Below are 16,715 nucleotides of genomic sequence, written 5' to 3'. Positions count from 1 at the left end.
AAAGTGAAAAGTGAAAGTGAAGTCACTCAGTTGTGTCTGACTTAGCGACCCCATGGGCTGCAGCCCACCAGGCTTCTACATCATGGGATTTTCCAGGCAAGAGTACTGGAGTGCGGTGCCATTGCCTTCTCCGATGGACATTTATATGAGGTTATTATTAAATGAGGTTTATAACATTGTACAGGAGGCAGTGACCAAAACCACCCCAAAGAAAAAGAAATGCAAGAAGGCAAAGTGGTTATTTGAAGAGGCTTTACAAATAGCTGAGGATAGAAGAGAAACAAAATGCAAGGGAGAAAGGGAAAGATACATGCACTGGATGCAGAGTTCCAGAGAATAGCAAAGAGAGATAAGAAAGCTTTCTTAAATGAACAATGCAAAGAAACAGAGGCAAACAATAGAATGAGAAAGACTAGAGATCTCTTCAAGTAAACGGGAGATATCAAGGGAATATTTCATGCAAGGATGAGCATGATAAAGGACAGAAATGGTAAGGACCAAACAGAAGCAGAAGATATTAAGAAGAGGTGCAAAAATACATAGAACTATACAAGAAAGGCCTTAATGACCCAGATAACAATGATGGTGTGGTCACTCACCTAGTGCTGGACATCCTGGAGTGAGAAGTCAAGTGGGCCTTAGGAAGCATATTATGAACAAAGCAAGTTGAAGTGATGGAATTCTAGCTGAGCTATTTCAAATTCTAAAAGATGATGCTGTGAAAGTGGTGCACTCAATATACCGGCAAATTTAGAAAACTCAGCAGTGGCCACAGGCCTGGAAAAGGTCAGTTTTCATTTCAATCCCACAGAAGGGCAATGCTAAAGAATATTCTAACTACCATACAGTTGCACTCATTTCACATACTATCAAGGTAATGTTCAAAATTCTTCAAGCTAGGCTTCAGCTGTACGTGAACAAAGAAACTTCACAGGCTGAAGAAGAAAAGGCAGAGGAAACAGAGATCAAATTGGCAACATTCTTTGGATCATGGAGAAAGCAAGGGAGTTCCAAAAAAAATCTACTTCTGCCTCATCAACTATGCTAAAGCCTTTGACTGTGTGGATCACAACAAACTGTGGAAAATTATTAAAGAGATGAGAGTAGCAGACCACCTTACCTGTCTCCTGAGAAACCTATATGCAGATCAGAAATAACAATTAGAAACGGACATGGAATAATGGGTTGGTTCAAAATTAGGAAAGGAGTACAACAAGGCTGTATATTGTTACCTTGCTTATTTCACTTATATGCAGAGTACATCATGTAAAGTGCCAGGCTGGATGAAGCACAAGCTGGAATATAAGACTGCTGGGAGAAATATCAACAATCTCAGATATGTAGATGATACCACTCTAATGGCAGAAAGTGAAGAGGAACTGAAGAGCCTCTTGATGAAGGTGAAAGAGGAGAGTGAAAAAGCTGCCTTGAAACTAAACATTAAAAAAAAACAAGATCATGGCGTCTGGTGTCATCACTCAATGGCAAAAAGTGGAAGCAGTAACAGGAGGCAAAAAGTGGAAGAAGTGACAGGTTATATTTCTTGGGCTCCAAAATCACTGTGAATGGTGACTACAGCCATGTAATGAAAAAATGCTTGCTGCTTGGAAGGAAAGCAATGACAAACCTAGACAGTGTGTTAAAAAGCAGAGACTTCACTTTGCAGACAAAGGTTCTTATAGTCAAAGCTACGGTTTTTCCGGAAAAACCATAGTAGTCATGTATAGATGTGAGAATTTTTTAAAAGGTCCTAAATTCACATTGCTATATTGTTTCCCATGAAGTTTATATTGTGAATTTGAAATTTTTGCTAGGACCTGTATTTGCCAGAATTGAATATTTTCTTTTTTAAAATGCCTTAATATATTTTAAATGAAACCTGAGTTGAACACTGTTCCTTTCATCTGTTGTTCTCATTGTATGTTATTGTTGTTCAGTTGCTAAGTCTTGTCCAACATTTTGTGACCCCATTCTGTAGCACACCAGGCTTTTCTGTCCTCACAAGAAAGGCTGGGTATCGAAGAATTGATGCTTTCAAACTGTGGTGTTGGAGAATACTCATGACAGTCCCTTGCACTGCAAGATCAAACCAGTCATTCCTAAAGGAAATCAACCCTGAATATTCTTTGGAAGGACAAATGCTGAAGCTGAAGCTCCAATACTTTGGCCACCTGATATGAAGAGTTGACTTATTGGAAAAGACTCTGGTGCTGGGAAAGATTGAAGGCAAAAGGAGAAGGGCGTAGCAGAGGACAAGATGGTTAGATAGCATCACAACCCAATGGACATGAATTTGAACAAACTGTAGGGGATGGTGGAGGACAGAGGAGCCCGCTGTGCCATGGTATGGGGTCACAAAGAGTGGGACATGACTTAAGAGACTGAAGAACAGCAATAGACAGTGACGTAGAATTGATCCATTGTGTTGTTTTAGGGACTTAATTATAGTAAAGGAAGAAAAAGTGATATTTCCCAACACGTGATTATTTCCAATAGATAAAAGCTATAAATAGCTGAAGTACCAACATCAGAAAAACAATTAAGGAAAAGTGATACATAACATGGACAGATTTTGTTCTCTGATATGACAGTGCCTAGAACTTAGCAGATACTCGATAAATATTTATTTAATAAATGAATAATTCTTTCACAGCAAATTAAATTTTAACCATGAAGATTATAGAAAACTATAAAATGACTGTGATATAAAGTTTAAAATATGACAACATTTATTGAGGTACTACTGTGTGACTGGAACTGTAGTAAAACCTAGGTATAGAATGATGACCAAGTGATGAACAAAATGATCCGCTCTCACTGAGAACTCAGACCAATAAAGATTTCAGCGTCAATACTGACATTCAATTAATGCTGTGTGTATGTGAAAGGTGCTCAGTCATGTCCAACTGTTTGCGATCCCATGGGCTGTAGACTGCCAGGCTCCTCTATCCATGGAATTCTCCAGGCAAGAATACTGGAGTGGGTAGTCATTTCCTTCACCAGGGGATCTTCCCAACCCAGGGATCAAACCCAGGTCTTCCACATTGCAGGCAGATTCTTTACCATCTGAGTCACCAGGGAAGCCCATAAATACTGTAATATATGTTTTTACTAAATGGCAATCTTTAGGAGAGGTTCTTAGACTTTAATCAAATTTATTTTCAAATTATAAACTATTTAGCAAACTTGGTATTTAACTTCCCAGAAAATGAAAGTGAAAATCACTTAGTCGTGTTCAACTCTTTGAGACCCCATGGACTATGCAGTCTGTGGAATTCTCCTGGCCAGAATGCTGGAGTGGGTAACCTTTCCCTTCTCCAGGGGATCTTCCTAGCCCAGGGATCGAACCCAGGTCTCCTGCATTGCAGGTGGATTCTTAATCAGCTGAGCCAGAAGAGAAGCCCAAGAATACTGGAGTGGGTAGCCTATTGCTTCTCCAGTGGATCTTCCCAATCCAGGAATTGAACCGGGGTCTCCTGCATTGCAGGTGGATTCTTTACCAACTGAGCTATGAGGGAAGCCCCTAACTTCTGGGAACTGAACAAATTAAAAGCAACAGGTTAAAAATGGGGTATCTGAAAAATGTAGGTATATATATTACCCAAAAGAGAAGAATCAGTTAAAAAAATGAAGATATTTGCATTTCAATTTGTCAGAAATTGTGATCACAAAGATGCAATGAGTCAAATGTTAAAATACGCTCCTTTGTTTAAGGAAGGTATTAAGTTCTAACGAATTTTAGAAAGATTTTCATTAAAATATTTTTGTATTTATAGAAATAAGCTTTGGATAACTGAAAAAATGAAAAATTCAATAACATTACAATGATCAATGTACTGGTTATTGGATTTTTTTCCTCAGTCTGCCTAGGTACTCTTTATTTTATAAAGCCGAAGTAAATATGTAGGTATATCCCCTACCATTGGACAACAACTAATTTCCTGGTGGTTTTATTACGAAGTAATAAACTATGTTAACTGTTTGAGAGCTCTGATAAAATTGATGGTGATTATAGGATAAAGTTGTAAAAATAAAATAACCTAATGAGTGTAAGGCAGTAGCATGGAGGATAGCATATTAACTGCTCAACAAATGTTTGTATTTAAAACAGTAAAAGTTTTGGCAGTTTATTGCCCCTACAGTTAGAACGCAATTTAGAATTTGGAACTTCATTTAAAAAAAAAATTCTTAATGAAAAGATTCATAAAAATATATATGCTATTTTATATATAGAAACACACACACATATATATACATATAAGCAGGATGCAGATGTATAAACATCATAAAAAATTCTTTGGGCAATAAATCAAGCAGAAATATTTTGGCAAAAACATGGCACCACCATTCTAATAGTGGTTACTAACATGTATAATTCATTTATAGGCTGCTTACTTCCAAAAAGGATTTGATGTGACTTTTTGTTGAAAAGCACAGCTTTTAATCAAGAGTAAAAACAAACTAAAACACTGTAAACTGGGAAAGGAAAAAAATCAAATTCTTGGGACAAAAGACTTCTTAATATTTAGAAACAGGTTATAGGTGCCATATCTGTCACTGAATACAAAGGAAGAATACTAATTTAAGATCTTTTTAAACAGCTGCACAATGTGGCTTCTGGGGGAGGAAAAACCTTTTCTCTATCCGCTTATATTTGTCTTTGGAAGCCTTTAAATTAAACTGACAATAAGAATAACAAGAGGAAAGGCAAAATGTATTCACAAGCTCATAAAAGTCGTGGTTCAAAGAAATGGCTAGAATTTAGTTTATATACCATCTTAATAGGGGAAGAGGAGGGGAAGAAAGGATACTTAACAGTCACACAAATGACTTTTAGGGAAGATAAAATGGACCTTTAGGAAAATAGATGGGAATTATGAGACTCTTGTGACAATGTCTGTTTAATGCAATTTCTCATCTGAAAATCTTCCTTAAAAAGGATTTGAGGCATTTGAATTCATCTGGAAGTGTCTGCTTTTAGGCAGACAGTGGGGGTGGGAGGCGGTTCAGGTGAAGTTTTTTTTTTTAACTTCTGTTGTTTCTTAGACATCTTCAGCTCAAAATAATCTTTATGTTGAGTATATTCCAAATATACTCCAAACATACAGTGAGTATATTGCAAATATACAGTGGTATATTCCGGATGCCTTCATAGATGCAGAAAAAGATGATCAAGAGAGAAGAAAGATGATGTCAAGAAAAATACACTGGCAAGAGCATAAGTAATCCTGGTAAAAATATCAGTCAGACATGAAAATTCTAAAGGATGTCATTTTACATTGATAAATTTTCATTATCTTTATCCATAATCCATAATAAGACTATCCTTAAATGTATTAGAAGTTAAAACCTCTGGAAAATAAGAACATTTATTGGAAGTAAAGTGGGTTTTTTATAAAGCAAACTTTATCTCCTAACTTTACCAGCTTTTTTTTCACTCTGGAATAAAGAGGCGGAGGGGAAAAAAGTCCTTGGAAATACCTAACTGATAATAAGGCACTGGTTGTCTTCTAGGTTTAATAAAGAATTTGAGGATAATATAAATTCAGTTATCATCATCTTTATAGATATTTTAAAATTACCTCTAATTTCCTGGCACAAGGTCCACTAACAAGTGCAACCACACCATGGTCAGATACCTAAGCAAAGGGAAAAAGAACACAGCACATAAATGGAGATGATGGAAGCATATTTTTCTAAAATTATTATTTAGATATTGTTTTATTTCCTCCCCTTTAGCAAACATGTGCTTTAGCCACCACATACCTTCCACCCTTACTTAAAACAATTGAGGGGAGGGTGACAAATTATATTGCAATTATTTAACTATCAAAATGTGAAGTCAATAATTTCCACAACAACAAGAATATTGTGTTCTGATGAGTTATGGAAATACACTGGGCAAATAAATACATACAGTCTCTACATTTCAAGTTTTATTTCATTTACCTGAGTAGCTGAAAAATCAACACACTGCAAAAATGCGCAGTTTTCTCCTAATGCCTGCAAGGACACATCAGTAATACCTAAGCAGCCTCCTAAATCAATGATCTTTAACAGCCGGCAATTGAGTGCAAGAGCAAGGACTCCTTCATCAGTGAGGTTGCAGCATCTTTTCAAAGAAGCTTCATGCAGGTAAGAACAAGATGAAGCCACAGCTTTTATTCCTGAGGGAAAATATAATTCTGTATCAATGAGCTATAGATGTTTATATATGAGAAATGTGACTGATTTTTACTTTAGTAATCACCGGTACTGATACATCCAATTAGCCTTTTCCAAAGTAGTTCATGTGAGGAATATACTATTTTTTCAGTGATGCTGTCATTATTTAAAACTCTTTTAGAATGTTTCAATAATTCTCTATACAATCTGTAGTATAGTCTTCAGAATATCTGCAATTAATGACATGCCTTTTTTTTTTTTTTGACATGCCTTTTTTATAATTAGATTTGCTTTTAGGAAATGACCAAATATCATTCAGAACCAAATTAGGTAATTAAATAGTAGCTGATTCTCCTTTTTGTTAAAAGTTTTAAAGTAATAAAGTTAATTTTCCTGTAGACTCTGAAAAGAAATCAAAAGTTAAATGCCGCAAATGTCTTAAGTAATAGCTTTCATACTTATCCTTCGAAATCATATCCATGTTTCGGTGTTTTCTCCTCTCTCTTTGATTCTACTCTTTCCTACTACCATGCTCCTTCTCTGTTAGCCTAGACGAATCTTAGATTTTACCGAGAGTTAAGAAAAGAGAGGCCCTTAAATCCAATTAAAATGATATAAAAACATTTTGGTGACAGGTATGTGATGATGTGCCATATAAACAAATTGAGTACTGAAGGAATCCTGGGCCCTTCAGTCATGGACAAACAGTATAGCACTGTTAAAAGACACCTTTATGGGCAAAATACACAAAATGGAAGATGGTAAATTCTTGTGTAGGTCATTTTTATTGTTTACTATGTCTTAAGAAAGAACTCCTACTTTATTCATTAATGTTCAGCATGAAAGTTCTTTTAGAGAGTCAGTATTTGTGTAAACAATTTAAAACTTATTCTTCCTTGCAATATTATGAATATCCTAACTTGCTAACCAAGCTAATTGTAAAACAGAGCCAACTACCTACAAAATTTTCCAGAAACCTAGGTAGCCAAATAACTCCCTCTTTCCTATATTGAAAAGAGTAAAAATTTTATTTTTTAAAAATGGTAAAAATCCATTAATTCATGTAACAGTCACACTGATACGTGCAGTCTGCCTGGTTATAAAACACTAACTGGACAAGGTCGGTACCAAACTCAATTTCGGCTTCCTGCCATTCAGAAGGTCAATACTCAAGAGACAAGTGTTGGTGGAAAACTTAAAATTGCTTTAGTCAGGAAGCTGGCAAACTGGGAAGATGGTAGACTGACGTCCTTAAGAGCACCTCCAAGTTGCCAGTTGGGAGATAAAGGTTCTAAAGCCTATGTGAGGGAGGGGGCTGCAAGGTACACAAGCAGTTCATACACAGTTCTCAGATTGGTTGGCAGCAAGGTAAAGTTTCAAACATCACCAGTCTTCTGGTTTCAACTGGTCTGGGGTCTACATGCTTGCAGTCTGCAGTTTTCATCTGGTCTGCTTCCTGTGAAAACAACTTAGGAGTGTGTGTTAGATCTTTATATCTTTCAGAGAACTGGACATTTGGTGATTTTGCTATGTGACTGGCTTATAGTCTAAATTGTTTCAGCTTCCCTGCCCATGTCCTTGAGGTTGGTATCTGGAATTAGGCAAGCAAGATTAGTTCTTTCTTAGTCAATTAGTCATTGTCTAAAATAGTTTTGAGGCATGCTTTGGTCAGCAGGAGTGGAAAATACATGTTTCAAGTTTTGTGCAGCTCAAAATGGGGCAACTTGAAAATCACATTTCAAGTTTTGTGCAGTTCAAAATGGGGCAATTCTGGCTACAAAACTATGTGTTATACAGGCTGATAGGAGAGAACCTAGTAAATATTTGCTAATGATTAACTTTCTGTTGTAAAATTACAACAAAAAAGCCTTAACAAAGTTATGAACTGGTCATTTCTTGTTTCACTATACAAGGCAAAATATTTAAAATATTTATCTAGCCATGTTTATTTTAAATATGTTTAAAATTAAAGCAGTGACGATGTATTTCTTAACTTTCAGCACTGATTATAAGCAAAAACTCTAATTAGGATTCTCTAGTTTATTTTGAATGTTTTTATTGATAAATATAGTTTCTATTTCTTTGACACTTTCATACTGTTCATGGGGTTCTCAGAACTGACTTATTGGAAAAGACCCTGATGCTAGGAAAGATTGAAGGCGGGAAGAGAAGTGGACGACAGAGGATGAGATGGTTGGATGGCATCACCGACTCAATGGACATGAGTTTGAGCAAGCTCTGGGGGTTGGTGATGGACAGGGAAGCCTGGCGTGCTGCAGTCCATGGGGCAGCAAAGAGTTGGACACGACTGAGTGACTGAACTGACTGACTGACATCTTCATGCTATCTTTTAACATATTTTCCCCTTCTCTGCTCCAAAACTACAGTGAATAGCTCTCTACCAATTCGTTCAAAACATACCTTTTGAAGTTATGGAAATTCTGTTTTCTTTTGAGGAATTTAAATTTAATTTCTTCAGTTTTCTGCAGTTACATAGGTGCAGGAGAGCAGTATCTGAAATATCACAGCTTCGTAGGTCTAGAGTTTGGACTTCAGGATGTAAAATCTATAAGATATACATTATTTTGAAAAATTAAAATTTCCTATAAACAAAAATATTTATTCCATATTCAGTGTTTTGATGGTCAAAACAGAGAAGTGGCAGGTGAAAACTATAGCAAAGAATAAAGAAATGCATTTGTGTGAAAACAGATACAAAAAGCAGAAAAAACCAAGTCTACTTCCAACTGAGGGTGCAGCTTATAGTGTCCCCAAAGTCTTATCGGGACACAGAGCTCTACTGAGACAGCTGGTACAGAATAAGAACCCATTAGATATGGAAGCAGAACCAAGGTAGTGGGGTGCTTATCCTCTTCCAGTAGTTTCTGACTATCATGAGAGATTCAAGCTATGTGCCTCTTTGCTCAGCAGGTATGCGTCTTTAATCTCTGTAGGCAGTGAGTGATGATAGTTGCAAAACCATTTTACAGTTAAGAGAACTGAGGTTCAGGGTCTGAAAGAGTGGCAAAGCTGGTATTTTTATTCAGGCCAGAAGCTTTACTATACATTCTCCCTTACAGAATTGTTAATTTTAGCTTAATTATTGGAGAAGGAAATGGCAACCCACTCCAGTGTTCTTGCCTGGAGAATCCCAGGGAAGGGGGAGCCTGGTGGGCTTCCGTCTATGGGGTCACACAGAGTCGGACACGACTGAAGTGACTTAGCAGCAGCAGCAGCAGGGAAAGGGCTTCCTGGGAAGCTCAGTTGGTAAAGAATCTGCCTATAATGTGGGAGACCTGGGTTCAATCCCTGGATATGGAAGATCCTCTGGAGAAGGGCATGGCAACCCACTCAGTATTCTTGCCTGGAGAATCCCATGGACAGAGGAGTCTAGTGGGCAGCAGTCCATCGGGTCGCAAAGAGTCAGACTCGACTGAGCAACTAACATATATATAGGGAAAAGGAGTAAGTATAAGTTAAATGGCATGAGGTAGCCAGAAGAATGAAAAGAGTTTAGAAGAATGATTTTTAACTGATTGTTATCCCTGAATGGATAAAATCAATCTAGTAGGCTATGATCAACATTTTTAAATTAAAATAAGACGTACTAGAATAAAGTAGAAAATATCCAAGTGTACTGCACACTGTACTGTTAAACACATAGGTGTGGTTTGTGTCCTAGAGTCACAATGTAACATTCATATTTCTTCTTGTGGGTCTTTCTTTTTGCCATTTGTTTTTTCACTCTGCATTTTAATTTTTTCTAGATTTACTAAGGTATACGTAACCGAAAAGTTTAACATTTCTTGAAAATATACAGTTCATGGATGTTGGTACTATGAAGACAAGGGGAATAACTGAAAGAACAGTGGGAGAAGATTTTTAATTTTTATTTTATTTGTTTTTTGCATGTGGGATCTTAGCTTCCCAACCAGGAATGAAATCTGCATCCCCTGCATTGGAATCGCTGAGTCTTAACCTCTGGACCCCCAGGGAAGTCAACGGGAGATTTTTTTAGAAGCTATCACACAAGGACATTATGGTTATCTGGAGAAAAAAATAACTTTAGTATACTCTAAAATTACTCATCCTAATATAAAACATTGTTCCAAAAATCTGAAACCACAGCTGAACAGTAAAATATAAAAAGCTTGCTTTACAGTTGTATATATTCTTACCTCACTTATGTTTGAATCTGTTATCTGCCCCTGCACGCTCATAATTTTGATGAGTCTATCTTTTATGTTGGGTGGCAAAGGCTTAATGTCTGTGATATATCTAGAAATATTCTTCATGAAGCACCAAAGGCATCTGAAATACAAATACAATACAGTAAATTACACTATACAGGTATTGACTCCTAATATTTGTTTAATGCATTTGTTAGCACTTAGTTCTTTCATAAACAAGAAAGAAAAAATGGGTGCACATTTTATATGAATATTTACAACTTAAGCTTGGTAAGATTCAAAAGCCTCAGTTATGAACAAACTCCCCTTTTCCTCTACAACTTTTTCTCAGCATCCATCAGTTACTAAAATGCATTCTAAATTATAAAGAATTTTTCTTAAGTCAGTCTGTCCAATTCCTAAGATATACAGTTACTGCCAAGCTTTTAGTCACATATATTCCTAAGTAAACATTAAACTAGGGCCTATTAATGGACAAATTTTATGTGTTAATCCAACAAACTTTCTTTCACTACTTTTCTTAAAAATTGTACAGGTAGAAGAACCAAGAAAGAACTGTAACCACAAAGATTCCACAAATAGTACAAATCAGAGAGATAAGAAACATAGTACCAGTATTATATATCACAGAGTTATCAAGGCAGGCAACAACCAAGACCCATACAACCAACATAATTCATATTGATATGTGGTCTGAAATTCCAACTATCTGAGATAGTTGTATGTTCAGTTCAGTTCAGTTCAGTCGCTCAGTCGTGTCCGACTCTTTGCGACCCCATGAATCACAGCACACCAGGCCTCCCTGTCCAGCTCCTAGAGTTCACTCAAACTCATGTCCATCGAGTCATTGTTGCCATCCAGCCATCTCATTCTCTGTCGTCCCCTTCTCCTCCCATCCCCAATCCTTCCCAGCATCAGAGTCTTTTCCATTGAGTCAACTCGTCGCATGAGGTGGCCAAAGTATTGCAGTTTCAGCTTTAACATCAGTCCTTCCAATGAACACCCAGGATTGATCTCCTTTAGAATGGACTGCTTGGATCTCCTTGCAGTCCAAGGGACTCTCAAGAGTCTTCTCCAGCACCACAGTTCAAAAGCATCAATTCTTCGGCGATCAGCTTTCTTCACAGTCCAACTCTCACATCCATACATGACCATGGGAAAAACCATAGCCTTGACTAGATGGACCTTTGTTGGCAAAGTAATGTCTCTGCTTTTTAATATACTATCTAGGTTGGTCATAACTTTCCTTCCACGGAGTAAGCGTCTTTTAATTTCATGGCTGCAATAAGCATCCACGGTGATTTTGGAGCCCCCAAAAATAAAGTCTGACACTGTTTCCACTGTTTCCCCATCTATTTCCCATGAAGTGATGGGACCAGATGCCATGATCTTTGTTTTCTGAATGTTGAGCTTCAAGCCAATCTTTTCACTCTCCTCTTTCATTTTCATCAAGAGGCTTTTGAGTTCCTCTTCACTTTCACTTGTATGTTAAATAAATACAAATCTTTCTTAGTTTCTGCCTACAAATACTTTCACATACACACACTTGAAATTTTTTAGTGCAGTCTTTCTTTTCTTCTTTTGGTTGCCTCTGCCTTTCTTTCTTCTTATCTTTCCCCCTTCCATTAGTTTAGTTCCTCATGCTATTCCTTGTATATTCTTATTTTTCCTCTGTGCTTGTATACACACACATTCACTCACACATATATCTATGTTCTCACACATGCATTTAAAGGTTAGGGTGGGGGTGGGGAGAGATCACTGTTCTTAGAATGGCATCAGTGTATACTCACTTTTCTACAAACTCTTTCATTTAATAATAATTCTTTAAAGCATCAAGTATAGTTTTAATTCTCCTTTAGTGGCTAAATATTGTATTTCATAGTATGGATGACTTAGTCATCCCCTATTGAGCATTCCATTGTTTCTAGGACATAACATATGTTATCAGATTATTTTCTTCATATTTCCATCAGCAGTGCTGGAGAGTTCCTTTTCTTCTACATCGCTAAGCAACAGATGTTATTGTTCATTTTCTTTATTTATTTTTCCATTTATTTTCATTATGTCTATTTCCCAGTTTCATCCCCCCGCTCTAGGAAGTCATTCTAATGTCTAATATGAATACTTTTGTTGTATGTATCCTTTTAACATGATTGTTCTATGGATGTATTTCTAATTTTTATGTGTGGTATTTGTCATAGACTTGTTTAGTTTTTCACTGAGCACTATTTTTAAGATCTGCTTACTCTTAAATGTTGACAGATATCATAGGTGAAAAGTAGTATCTCATTACTACTTTAGTTCTTATTTCTCTAATTGCTAGTAAATTTGACATCTTTTCATAAAGTTGCTGGCTATCTAGATATTCTTTCCTCAAAATAATCTATTCATATCCTTTATCTATTTTGCTATGTTTTTTACTTAAATTTATGAGCTATTTTTGTGGTCAAATACATGACTGATTTTTGTATGTGCTCTATAAATATTCAACAAATGTATATTTTCTGAGAGTGGTAATGTTCTCTTTCTATGTTTTATATGTGCATGTCTAAATATCTCTCGCCATGTATGTGCTTTTATGTGCACATAGATACATTATGTGTGTTAGTGTTAATCTCTCAGTCGTGTCCAACATTTAGCAACCCCATGGACTGTAGCCTACCAGGCTCTTCTGTCCATGGGATTTTTTGGCAAGAATACATTTCCTTCTCCAAGGGATCTTCCGAACCCATGGATCGAACCCAGGCCTTTACCATCTGAGCCACTGTGTGTGTGATTAGCCATTGATTAGTATCATTTAATTCTTCTATGTTCTTATTCTTTCTACTAAATCTGTAGAATTCTTAGTTTGCAATACTTGTATTTAAAAAAAAACATTTATTTGACTGTTCTGGGTCTTAGTTGCAGCATGTGGGATCTTAGTTCCCTGACCAGGGATGGAAGCCATGCCGCTTGCAGTGAGAACGTGGAGTTTTAACCACTGGACCACAAAGGGAGTCCCTTACCTTTCATTTTTGACTTAAAAACTCTTTTGTAATTGATTTTTGTAACTGTCAAGAGTCGTGCAGAATCTGAGAGTTGACCTACTTACTAGGTTATGAGTTAGCTTTATTACCATTTTATGAATGCTGGCAGAAGAATGCTGGGTCAGTGAAAAACGACTTTATTACTCATGATAAGAACAGTAGCCAGGGAACTTCCCTGGTGGTCCAGTGGTTAAGAATCTGCCTGCCAATGCAGGGGACTGGGGTTCGAACCCTGGTCAAACCCACAGGCTATTAAGCAACTTAACCCCATACTTCACAACCACGAGTCTGTGCACACTAGAGCCTGTGCTCCATAACAAGAGAAGCCACAGCAATGAGCAGAGTAGCCCCTGGTCACTGCAACTAGAGAAAGCCCATGGGCAGCAACAAAGACTCAGCTCAGTCAAAAATAAATAAGTTTAAAAAAAGAAAAAGAGTAGTAGCTGGAGCTTCATGTTTGTGTTAGTTCTCCATGCCCCTAGTCCCATAGTATAATGTAGGAAGGTTGGTCCAGATAGATGTTTACTCATGTAGTGGGTTGTATTACAAGACAGAAACACTGAGCTTGAGGGGGTTCACCATTTTTATAGCAAACTGAAGCAAGACTGCTCTTTTTGGAGGAGAAAATACTTCATCTCTCAAGGCTGTTTACTACAAATGCAACCTTGAGAAATGGCCTAGGTAATCAAGGCCCTGCATTCTTGGTATACCCAGCAAGAATGTGCAGGTCCATAGTGTTGCCTCTTCTAACAATCCACCCCAATAAGTTCTTGGATGAATTCAAATATTCATGGAAGTATGTCACTCTATCCGCTACTTTAATTTGACCAACAGAGGCTAAAACCTAATCTGTTCAATTTGTCTCTTAAAGCACTTAATTAAAGCTACTATCAATTGCCAACTCATTGGAAAAGACCCTGATCCAAGGAAATATTGAAAGCAAAGGAGAAAGGGGTGGCAGAGGATGAGGCAGTTAGATAGTATCACTGACTCAGTGCACATGAAATTGAGCAAACTGTTGGAGATAGTGGAGGACAGAGGAGCCTGGTGTGTACAGTCCATAGGGTCACAAAGAGTTGGATATATCACTTATTGAGTGAACAACTATCAATGTCATGGTCTTTATAGACTGGCACCTGGGGACTGGAGTCGACAAAAAGAGGGATGCAGGGGACCCAAGTCTCAAGTGAAACAAGGGTGCTTTATTTGTGGCAGCGTGTGCTTATATATCCCCAAACAAGGAAGCTTTAGGCAGCAAAAATAAAGTTGAGCAAAAATAGAATCAGTTCAGTTCAGTTCAGTTCAGTCGCTCAGTCGTGTCCGACTCTTTGCGACCCCATGAATCACAGCACGCCAGGCCTCCCTGTCCATCACCAACTCCCGGAGTTCACTCAAACTCATGTTCATTGAGTCGGTGATGCCATCCAGCCATCTCATTCTCTGTTGTCCCTGTCTCCTCCTACCCCCAATCGCTCCCAGCATCAGAATCTTTTCCAGTGAGTCAACTCGTCTCATGAGGTGGCCAAAGTATTAGAGTTTCAGCTTTAGCATAAGTCCTTCCAGTGAACACCCAGGATTGATCTCCTTTAGAATGGACTGGTTGGATCTCCTTGCAGTCCAAGGGACTCTCAAGAGTCTTCTCCAGCACCACAGTTCAAAAGCATCAATTCTTCGGCGATCAGCTTTCTTCACAGTCCAACTCTCACATCCATACATGACCACGGGAAAAAAAATAGAATAACCAGGTGAATAACAATCATCACAGGGACAAAAGACAATCCATATCTGAGTAATAGGGACGTGACTGAATAGTTTACATTAAATTAAAAGGTCACTGAAGGCAATCCATGTATGTGCTCTGTCTCATGACCTCAGTCCTGAGAACTGTGTGCAGCTCTGCTCCTTCCTGTTTTCCAGGAACTGATAAGGAACAGAGGGCCCTTGAGAAACAGCACACAAAGGAAGAAAACAACATGTTGGATTCCTTAAAGTTGAACGTCTCCTGACATATCAATAGTACACCAAGTAGCAGGATAGGGTCAACCTGCAGTAACGACCTCAAAAGTAACTGCTGGGCCCCAGATTCAGCTAACTGTGAAAAAGTGTGGAGTGGGGGAAGGGAACCAGTAGGTCTTATTTTCAACAAACAGGATGTGGTCAAAGTCCAATCTATCACCTCTTAGGAAACTTACAAGAGAATTTAGGTGGTTATTTCAATGACTACATTTTTCTTTCTTAGGGCTTTTAATTTTTTTTAATTTATCTGTTATTTTGTCTATATTCATCTCTTAAGGATAGCTGTTCCTTTGTTTTTGAACATTTCCAATATATTTGTTTTAAAATATCTTTCAAGTTATTCTATTGTCCGTAGTTAATAAAATGTCAATTGTCCTATTTTCTGTTGAGTCTCTTTCATGCTATTTTGTTCTTTAGGTACTTTGTAAATTTTGACTGTTAACATTCTTTGGCAGAAGTAGTTTTGCGTGAGAATCCTGTGTTCTTTGTGTTGTGAAAGCAAACTTCATGGTGAAAGTTTGAGTTTTCCTCCACTTAAGGACATTGTCTTTATCTGGTTGAATTGCAATAACAAAATGCCATAGATTGGATAGATTTGTTAAACAAAAGAACTTTAATTTTCACAGTTCTGGATGCTAGAAGTCTAAGATCAAAGTGCCTGCATGGTTGAGTTAGGACTCTCTTCCTGATTCACAGCTGGCACCTTCTCAATGTAGAAGGGGCTAGAGATTTCCCTGGAGCTTCTTTGTAAAGACACTAATCCAATTTGTAAGATTTTGAAATGGAGCAGAACCCTATCGTCCTTACCCCTACCCCATGTCCTCTGTCTGCCTTTTGTCTGTGTAAAACTTTAGTCAAACAGAAAGTTTAATCAGAGAAGTGAGAAATGTGGAAAACAAAGAAAAACAGTCAAAAGAGACCAAATAAAAATGTAGGCATTAAGCATAGTCAAGGACCTTTAGTTCTTTCTCAAGGGCTACAGACAATATTCTGAGCCATATCCTGTGAACTGTCTTATAGCTATTAAAACATATTGGTGAAGAAGTTAACTACATAATGACCAGACAGTACCCATGACATGAGCTGTCACAACTCCCAGAACTGGCCTCAAAGAAATGGTAACAAATGGATTTTGGAACTCAAGATTAACCGTACCTAAAACAACCAATTAAAACCAATTAAAAGACACTTGCTCCTTGGAAGAAAAGCTATGACAAACCTAGACAACATATTAAAAAGCAGAGATATTACTTTTCCAACTAAGGTCCATATAGTCAAAGCTATGGTTTTTTCAGGAGTCATGTATGGATGTGAG

The 16,715-nt window shown here is 37.4% G+C and overlaps 1 protein-coding gene across 2 annotated transcripts in view; it reads right to left on the bottom strand.

The window, feature by feature from the left end:
- Positions 1–16,715, bottom strand: part of AMN1 (antagonist of mitotic exit network 1 homolog) — an 84,903-nt gene that overhangs the window by 34,876 nt on the left and 33,312 nt on the right. For both annotated transcript variants that reach the window (XM_055396824.2, XM_055396825.2), the window contains 4 exons: positions 10,344–10,476; positions 8,587–8,731; positions 5,950–6,167; positions 5,583–5,639 (listed from right to left, as the gene is read on the bottom strand). In XM_055396824.2, the coding sequence (XP_055252799.1) occupies positions 5,583–5,639; positions 5,950–6,167; positions 8,587–8,731; positions 10,344–10,476 (553 nt within the window). The remainder of the gene's footprint in view (positions 1–5,582; positions 5,640–5,949; positions 6,168–8,586; positions 8,732–10,343; positions 10,477–16,715) is intronic.

The sequence above is a fragment of the Moschus berezovskii genome, chromosome 6, assembly GCF_049115385.1.
Source record: "Moschus berezovskii isolate FMDL1 chromosome 6, NW_MosBer_1.0, whole genome shotgun sequence".
Classification (NCBI taxonomy): Eukaryota; Metazoa; Chordata; class Mammalia; order Artiodactyla; family Moschidae; genus Moschus; species Moschus berezovskii.
This window is presented reverse-complemented; position numbering and strand designations above follow the sequence as displayed.